The following is a 24,665-nucleotide window of genomic DNA, read 5'->3' as shown; positions in this document are numbered from 1 at the left end:
TTATCGCTCTCTTAATAAAATAATTACCTATTCCAAAATTCTTAATTTGTAGGAATCGTCTAAAAACTAATTTTTGTTGGCGACCTTTACTTTTCCTTCCTTTTTCTTCATGCTATGGGTTTCATTTCTGACCTATGTATAATAAGGTCAATTTTATAGCAACTTAAAAAAGAAAGTCGCAAAAACAAATTCGTTTTTTTAACGATTCCCAAATTAACAATTTTGGAATAGGTCATTATTTTACTAAGAAGTTATGTAGAATCTAATTATTATTAGAACGATTTGTAGACCGCATTTATGCATATTAGTACCTATATGTTGTGTCGCGTTCTTTTTCAGATAATTTCAGCTCTAGCCACTGCAGTGTATGCCATACAACTCCTGATCAGCCGAACGCGACATTCGTACATAATTATATTATTTATTAGCTATTTCCTGCGGTTCGGCTCACGTCACAAAGCTTTCCTGAATAAATATAGCCTATAGCACTCAGGAATAATGTAGTTTCATATTTAAAAAAAAAAAACAAATCGTTTAAAGTTTCCGAGACTAGCTCGTTCAAACAAATTCTTCATCTTTATATATTAGTACAGATTTTCCCATAATAACGTATGCGCGACATAAATATCTATTGCGTGAGAATTGCCTTTTAATGATTACACTTTATTTTGGTGAATACAAATATATTTTATACTCCGTTCGCTAGTGTGTTGATTCCTGTACCCCGAGCATCAATTTACGCATTATCATATAGTAACTCGACTTATATATACTGTTAATATTTTTAATTGTAATTGGTACAGCGCCCCGGTGAGTATATTCGGAACTAAAATATAACAGCGTGAAGATCGCGCGTGTAAACTCCCAAAATCAAATAACCATGGTGAAGGTAAACTTAAACAGTCTTACTTATAAAAAGGTCGCAAATCTATTACTTAAAATACAAATTCACTGGATCAGCTGTAAGTCAAAATCCGCCATCTTGCCTTTTAATAAGGTTTAAACTAGGAAACCGGTGATGTTTTTGACAGCTAGGCCCTTATTCTGTGTGATAGTGTAAACGCGTAACGCGGCCGTGTCATGTTATCTTCGAGAAATGTGTGTGGAATGGTATTCTGTAAGCCAAATTTCTATAGTCCTAAACATGATGCGTTGTGTTACGTGCTTGTTACGCACTGTCAAAATAACGTGCGGGATAGAGAATAAGGCCCCTATTTAAGCAATTTTTAACCACTTCTTAACGCTAAAACAAGTTTATAAGACTGATCACTTACACATAGTATAAAACAAAGTCGCTTTCTCTGTCCCTATGTGTGCTTAAATCTTTAAAACTACGCAACGGATTTTGATGCGGTTTTTTTTAATAGATAGAGTGATTCAAGAGGAAGGTTTATATGTATAATAATAACATCCATTAAATAGTCAGCATTGCACCCGTGCGAAGCCGGGGCGGATCGCTAGTAATGTGTAAAACGAATTTGTTCCTTTGAAGTATATTATTGTCAAACATCTAGATTTACTAAATCGATACGAATGTTATACGATAATGCATAAATTCCTACTAGAGATACAGTTAATTATAACTGGATGTGATCTAAGTCGGCGCGCACACTCGACGACCGGACGCCGACTAACTGTCGCATTACGTATCCTACAACTCTACCAATCATTTGATGAAACAGGGTGTCAAGAGCGTCGCCAACCGATGGCCTAGGGAGGGAGGGGGGGGGGAGCTCCATGTTAATCTATACTTATAATAAATCTCTAGAGAGGTCAATTCTGTACATGAAATATATTTCCAAAATAACTATCAGGGGGTGATTAGGGATCGATACTGATGCCAAAAATGCAATTAGTAAAATTTTTGTCTGTCTGTCTGTCTTTCTGTATAACCGTTATAGAAACAAAAACTACCCGACGGATTTTAACGAAACTTGGTACAATTATTTTTCATACTCCTGAGCTGGTTATAGTATACTTTTCATCACGCTACAATTAATAGGAGCAGAGCAGTGAAGGGAAATGTTGGGAAAACGGGAGAAGTTACTCCATTTTTTAAGCTTCCGTCGCGTGTGCAACCTTAATAATGGTTAAAAGTTCCTTCGATTTCACCAGGATCCCATCATCAGACCCTGGCCGGACAATCGGACCACCTGCATACCACCATAAATAAAAAAACATCCCGACAAATTGAGCACCTCCTCCATTTTTGAAGTCCGAAATCCACGTGGGCGAAGCTGCGGGTGAAAGCTAGTATAGAAAATAAGAAAAGTATGAATTGTAGGTAAAGTCGAGAGCACATGTTCCTCCCTCACTGGCCCTCTCCTGCTGTCACAATAACACAGAGCAGAGCGTAATTGAGCTTACGGGAATGATCGACCAAGCAAGTCGAGTCCAAGACTTAGGACTTTAGTTGCTTTAAATTTGGCAACATTTTTAGAATCTCTAGGGGGGGGACTGCCTCTTCCTGCCCACCCTTGGCGACGCACTTGCAGGGAATAATAACAAACTTCTCTAACATTGATGATGTATTTGTATCTTACAAAATAAATATAACTCAATTATTGACCAATCTCAAACGTCACGCGATCAGAGTGTTGGCGTGTCGCGCGTCATCACGGTGTTCTGTCGAATCAAACATAAAATCAGTCGTTTGTTTGTATCAGATCTAATCCACGTCACACGGCATTGAGCGGGAACGCCACAGCGTGGGATATAAATACTATTCTACTTATTTAATAACTTCCACGGCAAGGTACACTACCATACTGTCAATAGGGTATTTGACTGTTTGATTTTGTGCATTTCTTTATATGTAACAGCAATTGGTACAAAAAATAATCCTTTTGTGAACACAGCATTAAAATTGGATAAGAGATAAGGCAATAATTCAAATTTCAGATATTGCTACTTGCAGGAGCAGGGACATCTCTCCATCTTTTTCTTTCGCACGCATCATGCCCGATGACGTCACAAGCAAATATTTCATCCCTTTTCTGTTTTTTGACACTCACTCCTACTACCAAATTTCAATTGATCAAACAAGTAAATTTTTCACCAGATTTCAATTATTTCTCTTTTAGAATTTAATCGACGTTCATATTTTACAAAAGTTATAAGTAAAAATAAGTCAAACACCCTATAAGTTTAATGTCACAGTCGGCAGTGCGCGCGCCTCCAAACACCACGTTCTCACCTGTCCATCGACTGTCAGCCGACTTTAACTGCGTCCGGCACAGACCGAGCGTCACTGCGTCACTCACATATTATTTATTAAAACTTGAAATCCTCGATCAGACGAACCGAACACACGATATTCGCGAGTAATATTATGCGGGTAACCTCGTCGCCCGTACAAAGGCAGAGATCTATAAACAATTTTCGACCAAGTCGAAAGATCTAGTAAAAAAACAGTCCACATTATTTTCTATCTACCAATCCTTATTGTATAATCATTCTCATAAGCAGTGATAAAACGTATCAATTGTTGTAATATTACCGCACGAAAAAGAAATCATGTGTCACTTAAACTATGCCGTTGTTCCAAAGAACTTACCTATAGTCCACTAATGTACACGATAAAATTGGCGGTGTGCTGCTATTTTCGTTAGTTCATTCCATCCTTGAAATGTATAGTCTACTTGCCGTTTATATTTAAATTTGAATGGTGTATGCACGTGACGCCGCGCGTCAGCGCCGAATGAACGCGCGCCGTCCGCTCGGTGTGAACGAGGCGTTAGCTCTGGGGACGTCTGGCTCACACAACGGGGATAACAACAATTTTAGAACAAAACCAGGACTGTTACAGTCAACTAAAACACTCAATAAATAATAACAATGGCCGTCCAATCGTTTTGTCACAATCACTAGGTACGGTAACACTTCCTGTTTTGTACATTTAATTTTCTAGTTTCTGGTCCGTATTGTCTCACTACAGACATTCAATCTGACATATGTGGTTAGATGATGTTCCAATCTGTTAATCATGTAACATGTTTGTAGATCAAGTATTGTGAGCTTGTTGTGTCCCCGCCTCCTGCAGTCCCGCGACCGTCGCCGACGCCTCGCATTTCACTATAGTAGTAGTAGTTTTGTTATTTGTCGCACGTCGTTGTATCGCCGCGCCTCTTGACATTTACCTGTAAATATTTATAATAATATTAATATTATGCTGTCCCACTGCTGGGCACGGGTATCCCCCCCAAAGATTTACAAATCGACCTATTGGAAGCGGCCAGCTAATACTCAGCACCTACCGCCCGGGCGGTCGCACTTCTCAATGCCGTGCACGCTCATCACACAGATCTGGATATATTTTATAACAAACCTTGTCATGTTTACAATAGTATTAAGTTATTTTTAGACACGCTTTAAAATGTTCCTTAGTAAGTTAAGTGTTGGAAATCATTTTAGTTATTTTGTTATTAGTTTGAATTTTATTTTATTGTTATTGCTGTCTTAATATTGTTAGGTTTAGAGTTAGAATATATTGTTAGATGTAAGTGTTTTGGCTAAGTGCTGTAAACTTTCATTGAATTATAATAAATAAATATTCAAAATGTTGGATAAATATTACGCCTTAATACCCCAGGTTAGGTGATGGCCCAAAGGTCACCCACTTGAGCACTTGGAGCGTGCCTATCGGTCACTGATTCCCGAGCCAGGTGGAGGCTGCGGTGCAGGTGCAGTTACCTGTTGGAGGCGGGCGCGGCGGGCGCGGCGGCGGGCGGCAGCGCGGGCGCGGGCGAGCCCGACTCGTAGTTGAGGAGGTCCCTCACGAGGATGGTGCAGTTACCTGTTGGAGGCGGGCGCGGCGGGCGCGGCGGCGGGCGGCAGCGCGGGCGCGGGCGAGCCCGACTCGTAGTTGAGGAGGTCCCTCACGAGGATGGTGCAGTTACCTGTTGGAGGCGGGCGCGGCGGGCGCGGCGGCGGGCGGCAGCGCGGGCGCGGGCGAGCCCGACTCGTAGTTGAGGAGGTCCCTCACGAGGATGGTGCAGTTACCTGTTGGAGGCGGGCGCGGCGGGCGCGGCGGCGGGCGGCAGCGCGGGCGCGGGCGAGCCCGACTCGTAGTTGAGGAGGTCCCTCACGAGGATGGTGCAGTTACCTGTTGGAGGCGGGCGCGGCGGGCGCGGCGGCGGGCGGCAGCGCGGGCGCGGGCGAGCCCGACTCGTAGTTGAGGAGGTCCCTCACGAGGATGGTGCAGTTACCTGGTGGAGGCGGGAGCGGCGGGCGCGGCGGCGGCAGCGGGCGCGGGCGAGCCCGACTCGTAGTTGAGGAGGTCCCTCACGAGGATGGTGCAGTTACCTGTTGGAGGCGGGCGCGGCGGGCGCGGCGGCGGGCGGCAGCGCGGGCGCGGGCGAGCCCGACTCGTAGTTGAGGAGGTCCCTCACGAGGATGGTGCAGTTACCTGTTGGAGGCGGGCGCGGCGGGCGCGGCGGCGGGCGGCAGCGCGGGCGCGGGCGAGCCCGACTCGTAGTTGAGGAAGTCCCACACGAGGATGGTGTCGTCGTGCGACGACGATACGATTTGGAACTCGTCGAACTGCAATCGGAACACGCGCCCCGTGTGCTCCTGGACCAAACGGGCTTTATACAATGTATGTACCATTATCATATGAACGTAATGATACCATTTATGATACATCTGATAGATAATCTGGGAGACAATTACAATGGCAATTGTCTCACAGAGATGATGACTGTCAGTTGGTTAAAACTGGGACTGATCACTTATCATTTTCCGCCAAGAGCATTTTGTCCTATAATGTGATAGTGGGTCATATTGGATACATCCGGGCTGTTATTGAGTAGAAAACCCAATATCACTTGAGACGAGCCTCGAATCCTAAACCTCAGCACTGCAATCGTACTGTAATACAATTACGCCACTGAAGCATTCAAATAAGAGGAAGACTATCAGAAATTATATTTTGACTAATACAGACTCTAAAAGTCCAATGCTGCCCAAACATGAATATTATGTATTAATTGTAAATGAAATTATAATATGTACATTTTCATATAATATTCTTTTATTACAATGACAAATGTCAATCATACAATTTACTTTTTAGTGACCATAGAGTGGCCACGAACACAACAGTTTCCTCCCCCCTCAAATGAACATAGTTTTTTACTTATTCTTTAGAACGTAAGTCCAGGATCTGGTCCACGTGACGCTTGTGTACTTCGCCACTCTCTGTTCTGATTAAATAGTGTAGGTGACCTAGGACTTTCTCGATTCTGCCAAATTCCCACTTGTCACGGCCTGTGTAGTCCCTAAACTGCACCTTACGTCCAATCTCGAATTTCCTGGTTACAACGGAATATGATCTCGCCGTCTCTCTCGCTACCTTCCCTCTGAATTTGACATGTAGAGCGGTGCGTACTTCTCTACCGAACATTAGCTCGTATGGGCTCTTGCCACTGCTGACGCTAGGGGTCCTTAGCAAATGTTCCTTAATGTCTCGTAGCTGCTCATGTATTGTACCAGGCCCAAAACGGGCAGCATGCAGTGCCTTTTTAATCGTCTGTACGAATCTCTCTGCCTGTCCGTTAGTAGCTGGATGGTAAGGTGCTGACGTTTTATGTATGACTCCCGTATTCTTCAGGAATGACTCAAATTCATTTGATACAAACTGTCGACCATTATCCGATACTAAGGTGAATGGTACTCCAAATGTTGTGAATAAATCCTTCAGTTTATTTATACACCATGAGCTAATGGTAACCTTCGTCGGTATAATCTCCACCCACTTACTGTATGCATCAACTATTATAAATAAGGAATATCCTTTAACAGGGCCCGCAAAATCGATATGTATCCTCTGCCACGGACCAGATGGTTTTTCCCAGTGATGTACTTGTACCGGTGTTGGTTGGTTTTGGTTTAATCGGCATTCACGACATTGACTTACTAGACTTTCTATGTCTTTATCTATATTTTTCCAATAAACATAACTACGGGCAAGTAATTTCATTTTAACAATTCCCAAATGACCTTTATGCAGTTCGTTTAGTACTGTGTTTTTCAGACTAGCCGGTATCATAACCCTGGTACCTTTTAGTATACACCCATCTTGCACAGTAAGCTCGTTGTCATTATAACCATATCTTTTAACACTTGTGCCCGTCATCAGTGCTTTCATCAGTGTATCATAATCCATGTCTTTCGTGGTTTCTTCAGCTATCTTTTTCGGTCGATTGTAATGGTGTTCATTTGGTTTCTCTGAAAAACGCTACAAGCGTCAATAATATTCAAGGCTATTTTATCTACCGGAAATCGAGATAAGTAGTCTGCGTTACTATTGCCACTCGATGTTCTGTATTCAATCGTATAGTCAAAACCAGATAGAAAATGGGCGTAGTGAAAAAGCCTCATAGTACTCATTGCCGGTAATGTTTTATGGGGATGAAATATTATAGTGAGCGGTTTATGATCTGTAATTAATATGAACTTCCTTCCGTAACAGAAATTGAAAAACTTTTTAAGTCCCCAGAAGATAGACGTCGCTTCCTTGTCAATTTGGCTGTATTTCTTTTCACTTGATGTGAGTGAACGAGATGCGAATGCGATTGGTCTATCGGAGCCGTCAGGCATTCTATGTGACAGAATGGCGCCAAGTCCTGTCGGGGATGCATCTGTAGCGAGTACTACTGGTTTATTGGGATCGAAGTGCATTAGTACCCTTTCACTGATAATTTCTTTTTTTATCTTGTCGAAACTCTCTTGACATCTCATGGTCCAATCGAATTTTGTACCTTTCTTTAGCAAAGAATTCAAGGAATTCGATATTGAAGCTAAGTTTGGTATGAATTTATTATAATAATTTGCCATGCCTAAAAATGTTCTGAGTTCGTCAATGTTTTTAGGGCGTTCGGCGTCCAGAATTGCTTTAACTTTGTCTCTGTTTTTATGTAACCCATTTTTATCAATCGTATGTCCCAAATAGTTAATGCTCTTCTTAAAAAATTGACATTTCTCCTTATTTAATTTTAAATTATATTCTTGTAATTTTTGAAGAACTTGACGTAGTCTTGCTAAGAGTTGATTTTCTGAAGATCCTTGAATTATGATATCATCAAAAAACATTTTACTCCTGCCAATCCTTGCAGCAATCGATCCATAAATTTTTGCCACAAGTTAGGTGCTACCTTAACACCAAACATCAAACGGTTAACTTTGAATGAACCCTTATGTGTACTTATTGTCTGCATCATGGCGCTCTCCTCATCCATCATCATGTGTAGGTACGCCTGGCTGACGTCCAATGTGCAAAATATCTCACCACCATTCATTTCTACGAGTATGTCTTCAATTATCGGTATTGGGTATTGGTCGTCTTTGATGATCTTATTTAATGTAACTTTGTAGTCGGCGCATAGACGTATACTTCCATTTGGTTTAACTATCGGAACTACAGGAGTTCCCCATTCAGAGTTGTCTATTTTCGTAATAACTCCTTGTTGACACAAGCGATCTATTTCCGTGTCAACCTTTTCCTTTAGAGCGTACGGTATACGTCTTGGTTTAATAAAAATTGGTGTAGCTCCCTCTTTTAAAGAAAAATTTGCCTTGTAGTTAGGTATACAGCCAAGAGTTCCATCGAAAACCTTTGAATATTCAGCCAATAATGAGTCAAGTTTCGTATCAATATTAGATCGTATATTGTTGATATTGGCTAAATTGAGATTTGTAAGTCTAATCCATGATCGACCAAATATAGGTTCAACGTTTTGTTTGATAATATATAGCTTTCCGCTGAAAAATTGCTGTTTATATTTGCATGTCACGTATACTACTCCGACCGGTTTGATTAATTCTCCTGTATAAGTTTTCATGATAATGTCAGTTTTGAATATTTTTGTATCGAGGTTTAATGCCTTAAAATCTTTATAAGATATTGATGATAGAGCTGCTCCCGTGTCTACCTCCATCTCAACAATTTTGTCGTTAATGTGGATCTTAATCATATATTTGTCGTTGATGATTGATCTAATGACGTTCATGTTCCATGGTATACCAACATCGACAATCGACTCCTCGTTCATATCCTGGGCTACATCCTCAGCATGCACCTCCACGTGCTCAGATTGGACCAAATGGTTGCCCCTGAACGGGTGTAAACATACACGAGCTAAATGGCCCTTTCTTTTACATTTATAACATGTATCGTTAATACATCTACAATTATTAGCTCTGTGGCCTTCACTTCCGCAACGAAAACATTTCCCTTTTATGTCTTTTACTGTTATAACTTGTCTTTTGAATGGGGTTTTCTTATTTAATTGTTGCATTTGATGACTTATATGAGTAGCTTTTGATATGTAAGAACTGTCACACTTTGCTGTTTCTATAGCTGTTGCTGTACGTATGAGATTTGGTAAGTCAGTTACATCGGTACTCTGAAGAATTTTAGCACGTGCGTCATTGTCTTTAAGACCTCGGACAAATTGAAGTGTGATAAAATTATCAGCAATCGATTTATTGCAGTGTTTGCATTTAAAATCACAATCCTGTGCTAAACGTTTTAATTGTGCTGTATATTCTATAATCGATTCATTCTCCTCTTGTGTCCTTGTAATGAATTTGTGTTGAGTTGCCCACATGCTTGGTTTTGGGTCCAAGTAATCATCTAAAATTTTAATAAGTTCGGCGTAACCGACATCAGATGGTTCTTTTGGTGCACATAGATCGTATGCTCTTTGATGTAGTTCTGGAGGAATAGAACTTAAAAGCATGTACATTTTGGTTTGGTTGTCATGGCAATTATTTAAAAGCAAAAACATTTCTAATCTTTTTGTAAAATTTATAAAACTTTCTTTTTCTTGTAATGGTTGAAACATTATCTTCGGTACTACCGTTTCACTGCTTCGAGCGTATGTAGATGTAGGTGTTGCGTAGTATGGTGTAGAAATAGATGTTGTAGGGCGTAAATCCTGTAACCTTACTTGTAGCTGTACTATCAATTCTTCAGTTATATATCTTTCTTCTATTTCCACCTCCACCTGATCATCACATTCTATTATCGATTCAATTTCCGTTTGAATTTGGTCGAACTTCTTTTGATAAGTTGTCAAATGTTCTAGTCTTGCTTTTAATTCGTAGTCTGGAATTTCTTGTTCATTTTGTATTAAATAGTTTTGTAATTTTTTAAGCTGCCCCCCTTATAGAGGCTCGTATTCTTCGAAGTTTTTGTAGTTCCATATCCTCGTCGCCAATATTATGTATTAATTGTAAATGAAATTATAATATGTACATTTTCATATAATATTCTTTTATTACAATGACAAATGTCAATCATACAATTTACTTTTTAGTGACCATAGAGTGGCCACGAACACAACAATGAACAACAAGCCAATCCACCAGCTTGGTTGTACAGAGCTAGGTCGAGCACGGCTATGCTACTCACCACGAGGGTCCGCAGACAGAGGTCCTGGTGGGGCGTCCGCACGTCCAGCGCGGCGGGCAGGTCCCACACCTTGATCTTGCCGTCGTACGCTCCACTCACTATTCTCTTGTTGTCAAACCTGTGAGAAAGGCATTCAAATGATTTCCATATAAGATTGACACTACAATTTTTTTTTTCATATTTATTTACTAGTTTTTGCGACTGCGTCCGTGTGAATATGTTTTTCCGGCATAAAAAGTAGCCTATAGCATTGCGGAGTAATGTAGTTTCCTATTGAAACAATTTTCAAATTTGGTTTTTAGTTCCTTAGCTATCTCATTCAAAGAAACAAACTCTTCAACTTTACATTAGTATTGATTCATAAACATATGCAATAATATAAAAGAATCGTAAATATTTATATAGAAAAGCAACTAAATTACACCATGCTCCACCATCCGACAAGTTAACATAAAATACAAAGAAAACTCAACACTGGCTGCCGCGCCACACTCCTCACCGTATACACCTGACGAGCTCCTCGTGTCCCTCCAGCACGCGTATGCAGGAGCCGCACTCGATGTCCCACAGACGGATGGTGTTGTCGGACGAGCCGGACACGACGAGCCGGTCGCGGTACTGCAGGCACGCGATGCCGCGCTTGTGGCCGTTCAGCGTGCGCACGAACTCGCACGACGACGTGTTCCACACCTGCGGGGAGAGGAAGTTGTAGGTTAACCTCCTCCTAGCCGAATTTCGGCCACGGCAGCCAATCTACACGGAGATCAGCCACGCAGGAGATATTATACTGCACAAGTGTGTGCGCAATACACAGCTGCATTCTGTTCCTTCACTCCCATAGATCAGTGAGACGGCAAGCCGACATTACTGGAGAGAGATCAGGCGCAAGACCAACGGCTTTACGTGCTTTCCGCCGCCAACTTCTCAGTAGGTTACTGTGACATTAACATGTATAAAACAGTACATTGTGATATAGGGTGAATCATCGTTTAATGATAATCATCATTAGCCGCAGGATGTCCACTGCTGAACGTGAGCCTTCTACAAAGATTTCAGATCGACCTATTGGAAGCGGCCCGCATCCAACGACGTCCTGCGACTTTATGAGGTCATCTGTCAACCTCGTGGGTGTACAGTCTCAAATCAGTGTGCGACTAATCTAAGCCTGGCATAGAATTTATATCAATGGTAAGAAACTATTGATCCAAAATTACAGATGGGGATCGTTAATTGAAATCGAGATTTAGTAGCATGGCCACTAGGGCCTTCCTAAGGTGTCCGGGCGCCATGGACGAAAAACATTTTGGCACCCCTCTTTTTAAATCCCCAAATGGCAAAAGCGGACTCAGTGATTAATTACAAAACAGAGCCTGTGGGTGCCTCCGGCGCCTTCCCTAGTACCCGGTGCCCCGTGCGACGCCCCCTCCCCCCCTTTAAAACCCACTGACGGTTACCTTGATGGTGCGGTCGCCGCTGGCGCTGACGATGTACTTCTCGTCGAAGTCAACCACGTTGACGGCGGCGCGGTGGCCCACCAGCACGCGCCGCAGCATGATCTCCGTCGTGGACGTCATGTCCCATACGGCTATCGAACGGTCCTGCAACGCAACGGGCGTTCAATATCTAAATATGTTCTCGAATGTGTCGCCTCTCGCAGTCCGTACGAAGCGTCAAACCTAGGTCTGCGAGCGGCGCTGAACGGCCGACGCTGCGGTTGCCTGCGTATGCGCAGCCCGCGACCATTTGCATAAGGGACAGGATGAAATATTGCTGGGTTTTAGTCCGCAGGTGATCAGACCGTAGACTAATATTTGAGCTTACAACATCAAGTATGTTAATTATCCATACCATACCATCCAATTTGAAACGTAATCGTGTCAGCTAATGTCACAATATAGCAAACTTTTCAAATTAAACTAGTAACTTTTACATTAACATTGAGGACGACCAAAACCCCAAGGAAACCCGAAAGTTCAAATCAAGGAAAATAAAAACCCATAAAATTATTATTTTTCCAATGGCGTAACGATGTACAATGGCCCGACCTTATATAGATCATTCGATTCAAGAAGACGCCCCACTTTCCCTAATCGCCTCCAGTGTGCGTGAGGAGTACACACGCACACTGAATGAATCTCTCCTAGCCGAATTTCGGCCACGGCGGCCAATCTCAACGGAGATCAGCCAGGTACGCAGGAGATATAGTGCACAAGTGTGTGCGCAATACACAGGTGCACTCTTTGTTCCTTCACTCTCATAGTTCGGTGAGACGGCAAGCCGACTTGTCCGGAGAGAGATCAGGCGCAGGACCAACGGCTTTACGTTCTTTCTGAGGCACGGGGGTATCACACCGCCAACTTCCTGACTCCGAGCTGCGACTGAGTAATTTTTAAGATGGAATAAACCCAGTCACAATTATTTTGGCCCGACCCGGGATTCGAACCCAGGACCTCAGCGCGGCAGTCGTACTTGTACCGTGTACACTTACAACTACGCCACCGAGACAGTCAGCGCACACTACGATAGATAGCGTCGAGGCAGAGGCTTGGATCAGTCCCCTTACCCCGCGACACCCCGCAACACCCTCGCTCAAAATTACTGGAGCGTGTCTTCTAGTAAGCTAAGAGTGGGAAAAGGAAGCCAAGGTGAAGGTGTACATACCTTGCTGCAGGTGACCATCATGCCGTTACAGAACCGCAGATGCAGCACAGCCTCGCAGTGGTGGATGAGCGTGTTGAGCATGGCGCCGGTGGACACGTCCCACACGCGGACGGTGCTGTCCGACGAGCCGGAGATGATGGCTCGCTCGTCGTACTGCAGGCACAGCACCGACCCGGTGTGGCCCTGCAGCTCCTGCAACACGCGACCGCGGCGTTAAACACACTGAGCAGTGGACGTGTAGAGTTTGCTGGTGGTATAAGTTGGTTGGCGACTTTTTTTAAAAGAAAATCATCTAAAATATATCGTAAAAATAATTTTCAAAATCCACACAATAATATATAACTTATAGAGCTTTGAAACGTGGTTAAAAATCTGTCAAATTACAGTAATAGTTAATTGTGACGTCACCGGCCATAACGCTGCGTGAGTAAGAAAAGGACAGTGCGATAACCCCACCACGCCACCACTTTCGCTCGTATGGTCACTTTGTCGTACTCAAATAAAAAAAATACTTCAAAAACCTTACAGTATATGTGTGGCACTCACCCTGACGCATTGCAATGTTTTTCTGTCCCATATCTTGATCGTGTTGTCCCTGAGGCCGGACACTATTTTGTTGTCGTCGTATTGCAAACAATATACGCCCTTCGAGTTCTCGGACCTGCAGTTTATCCTCTGGAAATGCAGAATGACTTATTTTTAGTAACGCTCTAGCGTCTTTTCTGCAGAAGTCGTCGATACAGACCCTTTTTTGTTTTTTTTTTAATACTGTTATCATTTGAAGAGAGAATATAATTATTTTAATATTATGTTAAACCTGATCATGTTTGATTCATGTGCTGAAATATGAAACCAATTTATTATACAACAATGTCATCATTAAAACGACAAAGCAAAGAGACATCCTTCCGGATCATGCTCTATGATATTCATATAAAAAATAAGATTCCCCGAAGTGGTAGACACATGCGGAGCTAATGCACAAAGTAACAAATAGTCCAAGTTACACATTACCAACTCACCTGCAAATTGTGATTCCCCATCCTCCAGTTGTCCTCGATCGACTGTATATCCTTTATTATTTTTGGATATAATTGTCTGTAGAACGAGTGGGACTGATGCTGGCAACCTGGTTTCGGCTTGAACAGGTACACGATCCTGTAAGTGCGAGAGAGACGGATACATTATTGTCAACCTCTTCCACAAAATTATCTGGAGTATTATATAATTCATTTCAATAGAACATTTTTTTTATTCAAATAAATTTCGAGTCCGCTTTGTATTATTATGAAAACGGAATAGTGCTGACAAAATCTTGCTTGACGGACTAAATAGACTGACCCGGCATCCACAGGGGCAGAACTACTACTACTACAAAAAAAAAAAAAAAAAAAAAACAGAGAGAAGTAGAGTGTGGTCTCACCATCCCCTCCGCTCGGCGAGTCCGCGCCACAACGAGTCGGTGCGCACCTTGCGCTCGATGAGCTTCTTCCACAGCATCCCCTCCGAGATCACGCGCAGCCACTCGCGGCACACCAGCTCCGCCGCGCACAGCGACGACGCGTCCAGGTACGACAGGATGTTCTCCGCCACGTGGTCCAGGCCCTTCTCTGCTTAACCACAATTAACACAAGCATTATAATATTATATCAGCCCTGCTTTATAATACTGTCCCAGAGTTACGTGGTTCTCTTCTACTACTGAGAGGGTTTAGGCCTTAGTCCACCACGCTAAACTTTTTTTTTATACAGGCATGATAAAGTAAACCCACTGCACCTGATGGTAAGTGAAGTGGGATCCAATCGAATGTCGAATGACGAGAGATGATTAACCCTCGACAGTCGACAATATAACGCCTGCTGATTCCGAAACGCGACAGACGTGGACCATTATGGCGAATTTTAACACGTTGTGTACAGTGGTCGCTATCCGGACGGATATAAAATATATCCTACCACCAGTAAATGCCTAGTGCAGGTTTGCAGATTTCACATATCAAAATTCTTATTGGGAATCCTGCTATGTATGTTTCTTCGATATGAATACATATATTTCTATTCACCAGAGGTCACAAGTACATTGAATTTTCATGACATAGGAATTTCCCCGCAGGCCGTCTGCTCATTTAAATGTATACATAACGGCAGACTGTTCAAAATTCAATGTTTGAAAACGTTTGAGCGACAATTTGTAATTCTAATAATGGTACCTCAAAACAGGGTGAGATTTGTAGAAAATTTCATTATATCCTAACATATCCTAAACAAAAAAGGTGGGCTGCGTGGTGGGGTCACTACAACCTATGGACAACCACACAGCTAGTTAGAGAGCTGTGGGTGCGTGTCTCTGACATTTGGAAGAAGCATTCTCATTCCTCTAACACAATGATACCCAAAGCTGGCTGATCTTATAGAAACTGACGACTATATTTTCACATTAACTAAATCTTACCTGCAGATCAATTCTTGAGATCACCACCCTGTGAAAACATGGCATCTTACCTACCTATTACTCATATTACTCATATTTTCTGAGGGTCTACTCTAGCCGAAAAATATGCCAAATGGTCTATTAAGAGAAAGAAGCCTTTGCTCTAACCCAATGTATTCAAAATCAGTTCAGTAGATCCAAGAAAACCTAGCAAGAGTCATCTTCCTATTTATATCATGTGTGCATACTCACTGGGCAGCATGCTGATGAAATCCCGCTGCAGCATCGGCTTGAGGTAAGCGTTTATGTGCCCGTGCTGGTAGTGGCACATGCGCGCCAGCAGCTGCTCCACAAACTCCACCTGCAACACCACACTCATCACATCACATCGGGGGAGACAGCCCTATGCTATCTGATGGTGAATAATCAAATGAATTATCGATGCAATGACAGCTTTTGAGGTTGCTTGCCTGCTTCTTCGAATTTCACTTGAAGAATCAAATAATATAGAAGTAGGGGCCCATGATTTTTTAGCAGTCTCGAATTATTTCTTTATGTCTCCCTCTGTTAAATACATACTATAATAATAATAATATCGGCCCTGTATAACTACTGAGAGGGATTAGGCCTAAATCTACCACGCTTGTCCAGTGCGGAATGTGGATTTGCTGACTTCAAATACCCTCAAAATTCTTAGAACTTCTCAGGTATGCAGGTTTAAACCAAGCGATAATTCACAAAGAATATACACATAACTCTAGAAACGTCCGACATCCCTTGTGTTATGAACCTACAAGCATTCGTCTAGACAATCCGTTTCATTCCCAACTAGGCTATCGCAGCTAAATAAAAGCTACTGGTGGTTGCCGATCACCGTACACAAGGTGTTAAAACTCGCCATAGAGCCCCACGTGTGGCGCGTTCCGGGATCAACTTGTGTATATTCGGTGCCAAAAGGCCGACATAATTGTGTCTACTGTAGAGGAGTAATAGTCTCTCGTCAGTCGACATTCTATTGGACCCCACACCACTTACCATCAGGTGTAGTCGGGTCACTTTGCCCGTATAAAAAAAATGTTTGAAATAAAAAACGTCCATAACCTGGTCGGTCTCGTTCCATCTTGAGAAGTAGTTGAGACAGGCGTCTCGCTCGGCGGTGTACGCGGCGCTGCTCGGCGTCGGCCGCACGCCCGTGTCGAGGCTCGTCAGCGACGTCACTTGCTGCCAACATACACACATACATACATTTACGAACTATATATATATACATATCGACGGTTGTAAAGCTAATTTGACATTTAAAATCAGCACTTTTTTGTATGTATTTTTGAGGTAGTTAAAATTTTTCGAAAAGAAAATGTCGGTGAAGTAAATTAGCCTTTCAGCTGTCGATAATGAAACGAATATCTTTTTTCCTTTGGTAATCGCATAATGCGTGGACGGATGGAACAATTTCGCTAATTCTTTTTTTATTATGTTTATTATTGTCAGAAGAAGGTTCATGTAAAAGAGAAAATTAAGGAAATTGAACGGAACATATTCTATTTTCGCCCTTTTGACAAATCGCGAATGTTATCAATATGAATTTAGGAGACAGCTGTGTATTTTTATTATTTTTTGATAAATGAAAATATGTGTATTTAATTCTTATGCATGTCGCCGAACTACACCTAAGCTATTGGACAGTTTTTTTTTTTTGTGTATCCGTGTTGGTCCCTGGATGGTTTAGAGACACTACTGTACCCAGTTGCGCTGTACTCGGGTTATTATGTCCTTTTAAGGGCACAACAACCGTCGGTGCTAATATAATATAATTCATAGCCTCTCCCAGTTCTATCCTATAATTTGTTATTGATTGTAGTCTTATATTGATAACATATTGTTCATTACTTAAGTAGCTACATGTTTAGTTTTACTGTCAATGTAAGTGAATATATAAATAAATATTGAGTAACGCAATGAGCGGAAAATCTATAATTTTATTTATTATATACCTCTATACAGAATAGATATATAAAAATTAATCCCTATTTGCCTTGGTCACGCCATCACGCGTGAACGGCTGGAGCGATTTCACTTTTTTTGTTGTTGTGTTTGTTATTGTCAGGAGAAGGTTCTTATGAAAGTAAAAATTAAAAAATTGCGCGGAATATTAGAAAATTTAAGAAAACTTAACGAAAATATTAATCACTCCATGGTATAAAAAAAAGTCGCTTTCTCTGTCCCTATATGTGCTTAAATCTTTAAAACTACGCAACGGATTTTGATGCGGTTTTTTTTAATAGATACAGTGATTCAAGAGGAAGGTTTATATGTATAATAATAACATCCATTCAATAGTCAGCATTGCACCCGTGCGAAGCCGGAGCGGGTCGTTTTATATAACTGTCAATTGTTTGAAATAACTGTCAGCGATTTACAGAATAATAATAATAATAATATCAGCCCTGTATTATATACTCGCCCACTGCTGAGCACGGGCCTCCTCTACTACTCAGAGGGATTAGGCCTTAGTCCACCACGCTGGCTAGTGCGGATTGGTAGACTTCACACACCTTCGAAATTCCTACAGAGAACTTCTCAGATGTGCAGCTTTCCTCACGATGTTTTCCTTCACCGTTAAAGCGAACGATAAATTCACAAAGAATACACACATGATTTTAGAAAAGTCAGAATTGTGTGCCCTTGGGATTTGAACCTGAGGACATTCGTCTCGGCAGTCCGTTCCACACCCAACTAGGCTATCGCCGCTTTTACTTACAGAAAGCGTGCTGCAAATTCAGAGTTAAGCCGGGACAACGTCTGTCGGGTCAACTAGTAGAGAATAGAATATACAAGTATTTTTTTCATGTTCTTAATAGCAAACGAGGGAGCGATACGCGTGATGTTAAGCATCATCCGCCGTCAATAGTCTAAAGCAAGCCAGAAACACAGCCATGCCGTTGCCCACTGGGAGAGTAAGTAATGACACAGCAAAAATCTACGTGCGTCATCCGGTAAAAAATATGAATTTTGTCGTCGCGTTAATTCAATGTGAGCTCACTAAACTCCGTCTCAACTCATATAATAACGAAACAGAGGAAAATATGCGATTTAATGTTGTTAAATATGCAAATGAGTTGCATTTCTGACAATAATTTAGTCATATTTTACGTGCAAACATCGGCGTTTGTAGGTATTTAACTGTTACATGTTTTAGAGCGGGAGGAAAAAAATTGTTTATTATAAATGTTAAGAATACCGCAAAAATAGTCCTTAAAATGCGATAGAGAAAAGGTGTTTAAAATGCTGACTAGGAGTGTATGGGAGCATTTTGCTGTCTCCCTCGCACGCGCGCCCTCTGGTAACAGTGACATCATTCAAACAACCGCGGTGTTAGTCTTCAGGCGTCTGCAGGGACGTGTACTCTAAATAGAAACTTTTTAATTTCGGGAAATGGTTTTATTCCTTAACTAGCTTTTGCCCGCGGCTCCGTCCGCGTTATAAAGTTTTTCGGGCTAAAGTTTTCCGTTATAAAAGTCACGCTATATATTTTCCCGGAAGCCTGTGTTCTTCCCAGGGTCTCAAACTGTCTCCATGCCAAATTTTATCCTAATACGTTGGGTAGTTGTAGTACTATTGGGTATAGCGTTATGATATATAATAGCCTATAGCACTCCACGAACAAAGGGCTATCTAACACAAAAAGAATTTTCCAATTCGAACCGGTAGTTCCTAAGATTAGCGCGTTAGAAACAAACAAACTCTTCAGCTTTATATAATAGTATATAGATAATGTAAATCTTAAATTATTCTGGTATTAGACCAATTGACATCCACATGCATACTAATATCACCAACCATCGCACTTGAATCCGCCGCCGTAAGGTCGACAACCTTCACTATTTTATCACTTCAGACTAATAGGCCCACTTGGACCTAGGTAAGCAAGTCAATACTTGTCGAAAATTAAACCTTGCCGTATTGTCAGTGTCGTACTGTTATATTAGTTCCGTTCAGTCATGCAATCTATACTAATATATAAAGCTAAAGAGTTTGTTTGTTTGTTTGAACACGTCAATCTCAGGAACTACTAAACCGTTTTTTTTTACTAATATTTTTTTTTAATTTTTTATTGCTTTCAATGAAGAGACGAGCTTGCCATTCACCTGATGTGAAGTCATATAAGTCTTATATTGTCATGTAGTTACAATGGCTACAGTTTCCTTCAAACCGGAACGCAACAGTGACTATACACTGCTACTTGGCTGCAGAAATAGACATTTTGGTGCTACCTACCCAGGCGGATTCTCGCATATGAGAGATCTACCACCAGTAATAGGCCGTTACATTACTCCTGAATACTACAGAATACTTTTTATCCCGGAAAAACTTTTTAAAGTTTTTCAAGCTATGTCCAGCGAAAGCTTTTTTTATAGCAAAATTACGCCACTTCACCTGATGGTAAGTATAGTGCGGCCTTGATTGAATATCGATTGATGATTAATGATTATCCCTAGCCAGTCGACAAAAGTTATTCAACGCAGCTGTCTCTGTCATTTTGTATAACAATGAAAGAGACGGTATAATCAAATTTATTGTTGAGTTTTATTTTTAACTAGCTTTTGCCCGCGGCTTCGCCCGCATGAAGGAGTTTTCCGGGATAAACGTCCGGCTATATATTTTCCCGGGATAGTAGCCTATAACCTTCCCAGGGTCTAAATTTCGTTTTGTTATACCACATTGTATGTCACGTCCCGTTCCCGTGGGAACGGTATAAAAAGTATCCTATGTCCGTCTCCTGGTTCTAAGCTACCTCCCCACCAATTTTCAGCCAAATCGATTCATCCGTTCTTGAGTTATAAATAGTGTAACTAACACAACTTTCTTTTATATGTATAGATATAAATGCATCCCTCCAAGCCAAAATTCAGCCACGGCGGCCAATCTCAATGGAGATCAGACAGGGGCGCAGGAGATAATATAATGCATAACACACAGGGACACTCTCTGTTCCTTCACTCTTATAGACTAGTGAGTCGGCAATTCAATTTGACCTGAGAGACATCAGGCGCAGGACCAACGGCGTGCTTTCCGAGGCACGGGAGTATCACACCCAACTTCCTGACTCCAAGCTGTGACTGAGTATTTTTGAATTTTGAAATACTCAGTCATAATTATTATTGGCCCGAATCGGGATTAGAATCCAGGACCTCAGCGTACAACTACACCACCGTGGCAGTCAATATATTTTTAATAATAACACATACGACTGCCTTGGTGGCATAGTTGTATTGCATACTGTTCTGGTTTCGGCTCCTGTGTCGGGCAAAATATTTTGGTTTTTCTGCTCAGCTGGAGTTTGTACCCGATATGGGAGTACGCTCGCCCTCTATCACGTAATGGGACGAAACACACTGCGATACAAAGTGAGTTCTGTGATTGCAAAATTGCACCTCAGCCCACTCCTTTAGACAAAATTTACTTATTTTGCTAAGAAACAAATTAACATAAAGTATTTTTAATATGTAACTTTAATGTACGAATACTCGCTGGATAATATCGAGAGCCAATATATAGGTACCAGGAGCTAAAGTTGCTCTAAATTTTTTAACACTGTAATTTCATAAAATATAAATATAAGTGAGTGAATTTGTGACTGGAAGTAGGATGTTGCTGCTGCGAGGAATTCACTCATAGTAGTAATAGTATTATGATGTATACAATTTAAATTACATTTTTTTAATATTTATTTTATCCAAAACTTACACTTTTTTATTTTACAGCTACAGAAAAAGAGTAACAAATTGTAAAGTAAGTAACTCAATGTCAAAATGACCCTGTATTTTATATTGTAATAGTTTCAAACAAAGTACAAAGACATTCATAGCAGAATTATTATTGTTTCTCATCTGGTTTAAAATCATAGGCACTGGATTCTATTATTTTAAGACATAAAACTATTATATACTAGCTAACCCGACAGACGTTGTCCCGTCTTAACTATGAATTTGCAGCGCGCATTCTGTCAATCGCTGGCAGTTATTTCAAACAATTGACAGTTAATATTCTGTTAAGTTTTCTTAAATTTTCTAATTATCCGCGCAATTTTTTGAATTTTTCTGTCATAAGATCCTTCTCCTGACAATAACAAACACAACAAAAAAAAATAGTTAAATTGGTCCAGCCGTTCACGCGTGATGGCGTGACGAAGGGAAATAGGGATTCATTTTTATATATATATATATATATATAGATTGATAGATAGATAATAATAGTTATTGAAATAAAACTACTATCAGGATTTTATTGTGGTTTTCTATCCTGAGGGGCTCCTTTTTGCACACTTAGTCCATTAGTGTGGTATTTTATATTACTATTTTCTTACATAATAATTTAAAAATGTCATTGTGAAAGCTTGTTTACATTGTTTATCTCAACGGCTTGACCTCTTTATCTCTTTGTAATGTTTGTGTGGTGGTCAAAATTCAACCATAATTCAATAACAATAAGATAAAACTTTATTAAAATTCTTTTCACAGGAGTATACTTCTAATCATTACAATAGTTATGTATTATGTCGGCTGTCTCGGTGGCATAGCTGTATTCTTTGCGCAGTACGACTATGATGCTGTGGTCTTGGCTACAAATCCCAGGTTAAGAAAGTAATAGTAGGTTTTTCAGGTCAGAATGTGCCCAGTCTGGTATTTCTGCCCAATAAGGTTACTTCCTATCACACATACATATGGTGAAAATTGGGTATACATGGTATTTGACTTTGGCAACACGACCAAAAGGAAACATTTATTATAATTTCTTTAACACCTGTGTACGGTGTAAATAAATAAATTATGTATATATATCTCCACAGCTTAACCCGTCATGACTTGTCAAAATTTTATTTTCAAATATGTACAGGTAGCTGAATGTTTGCCGGCAACATTAACAGCTACGCGTGTGACGGAAAAATAACCTTATTATGTAGTATATAAGGTTATAATCCCGTGACACACGCAAATGTCATGTAGCTGTCTTGGCTCGCCGGCGAGCCACGAGAGACCAAGAGTTAACTTTTGTCTCTTAGTAATGTTTGGATGGTGGTCAAAACTCAACCATAACTCATTAAGAATAAGTTAAAATTTTATTGAGATTCTTTATCATAGAGTATACCAAATACATATCAATTTAAGCCATATGCACTCCTTCTTTATATGTACTCCAGCATAAATGCCCCAAACTTACATAAAAGGGTGGATAATTCAAGAGCTGCAAGCCAATATCATATAAGTTGCAAATAATTTTTGTATCCAAATCTAACAAGTAACTTAACAATTCAAAGACAAACATGTTCCTTTTCTTATTTGAAGCAATTTTAGGTTCCAAATCTTCATAAATCATTTTTAAAAAGAGATATGCATCTTTTCTATTTGTTATACAGTGGAAGTCTTGAAAAATTAAATATTTTACTTATTACTTTAGGTATTTTTATACAAAAAAACAGCTTTAATGTACTATTATACATATATTGGTTTTTAAATTTTTACTTATTTTTTTTTATATACATCCCATTGGTTTATTTAAAAATAACATGGAACACAAATAAAATGTGGCAGATGTGGCTACTTTGGAGTAAACTTTAGTGTCATTTTTATGAGGTGGAATTTTTACTGGTTATAAGTCTCTCATATGTGAGTCCCTGGGTAGGGATCACCGCAATGTCTATTTCTACCGCCAAGCAGGAGTGTGCAGTCACTGTTGTGTTTCAGTTTAAAGGACAGAAATAAGACTTAGCATCTCATGTCACAGTATGGTAAGCGCAGTGGAATACCAAACAATACTTTGTTCTTGCCTTGGATGGTTTTCCATTGTTTATGGGCAGTCATATCACTTACTATCGGGCGAACGGCAAGCGCGTCTCGTTATTCAAAGCAATAAAAAATAATTGGGGATCTGAGTATTGAAAATCCACTGATCAAAACTATATCTTTTATTTGCTTATTAAATAAATAACTCTTTATTAACACTGACTATGAGATTTATTGAAAGCTAAAATCTGAATTTACTTTTATATGGACGAAAATAAATTTCATGCAATTATTAAGGAAAACATGATATTTTAACAAGCTTAGTCATGGTTTGTCACGCTGAAACCCGACGGTTTCATAACGTGCTGGTGACACGCTTATACGTGTTATATCGTGCAAAACCCTATTCCTTTGTATAACTGTTAGCTATTACGAAATGTATAACGAAAGTGGCACAGAGCGTTTTCCGAAATTGTATATCCAATTTGTCGACACATTTCAGTTTTTATGACTGACGGATAGTTTTTTATTCGACCAAAACGGTTTTATCACGTACAAGGATTGCAAAAGAGGATTTATTTACTTCCATAAAGCTTTGGAGAAATGTGAAACAGGACACTATGGTAATAACGCGTACAATTCAAACGTAAACAAACACATTCCTACCTGTTTCTAAACTAGTACAAAGTAATAAATTACCCATAACGGTAAATTCGCACTCCTAAGTACAGTTTCAATGGTTCAAAACACGAATTTATAAAGATCCGCATTGCAGGATCAATTTTTTTTGTATAGTTACTGTTAATAGAATAACTAAGATTGTTACGTGTATAACCTAATTGTTTTTGTAATATTTATTCAATTAGAGAGAGAAAATTATAAAAAATTGTTCACAACAACCATTTTATTTGTGAATAAAAACACAAAATATTTCAATCCAAATTGTAAAGGCAAAGATGGCGGCGATACCGTGACATTACGAGAGGTGCCCCAATTAAAGATTCTGAACATACCTGAGGCGGCATTGTGTCTTCTATCATTCTTTCAGTCTCCATTTTTGCTACTTAACAAGAAACATTAATGATTGTCCACTAAAAACACCACTAAATAAAATAAATCACATTTGCTAAGTACTCATCGCTCGCATGACGTCAAGCACTCTGTTTCTTTATTAAAATGACAAGGTGTTAAAGAAAGCCGAATCATGCAGCCAACAGTTTTTTTTTCTTTCTACATTTTATTTTCCTGAGTTAAGCTTCAAAATAATAATATAAATTATGGTTTACCCTTTTATTCGTGTTTACCCGTTACTCTTAAATGGGATTGTACGTTTTATGGAACTAGCTTTCAAATAGAGTAACGAAAATAAATCCACT

The 24,665-nt window shown here is 40.3% G+C and overlaps 1 protein-coding gene across 2 annotated transcripts; it reads right to left on the bottom strand.

Moving 5' to 3' along the window:
- Window positions 1-2,306: 2,306 nt before the first annotated feature.
- LOC115453810 (beta-TrCP) lies at window positions 2,307-24,489 on the bottom strand. Of its 2 annotated transcripts, none has more exons than XM_037443687.1 (12): window positions 24,303-24,489; window positions 16,607-16,726; window positions 15,758-15,866; window positions 14,499-14,685; window positions 14,098-14,233; window positions 13,622-13,750; window positions 13,076-13,267; window positions 11,869-12,012; window positions 10,914-11,104; window positions 10,415-10,532; window positions 5,408-5,571; window positions 2,307-4,139 (listed from the first exon to the last, which is right to left on the bottom strand). In XM_037443687.1, exons 1-12 carry the CDS (start codon window positions 24,342-24,344, stop codon window positions 4,136-4,138), a joined length of 1,536 nt encoding a protein of 511 aa, XP_037299584.1. In that variant the 5' UTR covers window positions 24,345-24,489; the 3' UTR covers window positions 2,307-4,135. The 2 variants fall into 2 exon arrangements, with proteins under 2 accessions (XP_037299584.1, XP_037299586.1); XM_037443689.1 differs by having other exon boundaries at window positions 5,408-5,568.
- Window positions 24,490-24,665: the final 176 nt, after the last annotated feature.

Source organism: Manduca sexta, chromosome 26 (genome assembly GCF_014839805.1).
Source record: "Manduca sexta isolate Smith_Timp_Sample1 chromosome 26, JHU_Msex_v1.0, whole genome shotgun sequence".
NCBI classification, from domain to species: Eukaryota; Metazoa; Arthropoda; class Insecta; order Lepidoptera; family Sphingidae; genus Manduca; species Manduca sexta.
Note: the sequence above shows the minus strand (reverse complement) of the source record. Positions and strands in the feature narration are given on the sequence as shown.

Excerpts from the sequence above, each read along its gene's own strand:
- LOC115453810 (XM_037443687.1), bottom strand. The coding sequence starts at position 24,344 with ATGGAGACTGAAAGAATGATAGAAGACACAATGCCGCCTCAG. Across the intron at positions 16,727-24,302 it reads AAGACACAATGCCGCCTCAG|CAAGTGACGTCGCTGACGAG; the intron begins GTATGTTCAGAA and ends GTATGTTGGCAG. Across the intron at positions 14,234-14,498 it reads CTCGCCGAGCGGAGGGGATG|GATCGTGTACCTGTTCAAGC; the intron begins GTGAGACCACAC and ends TCGCACTTACAG.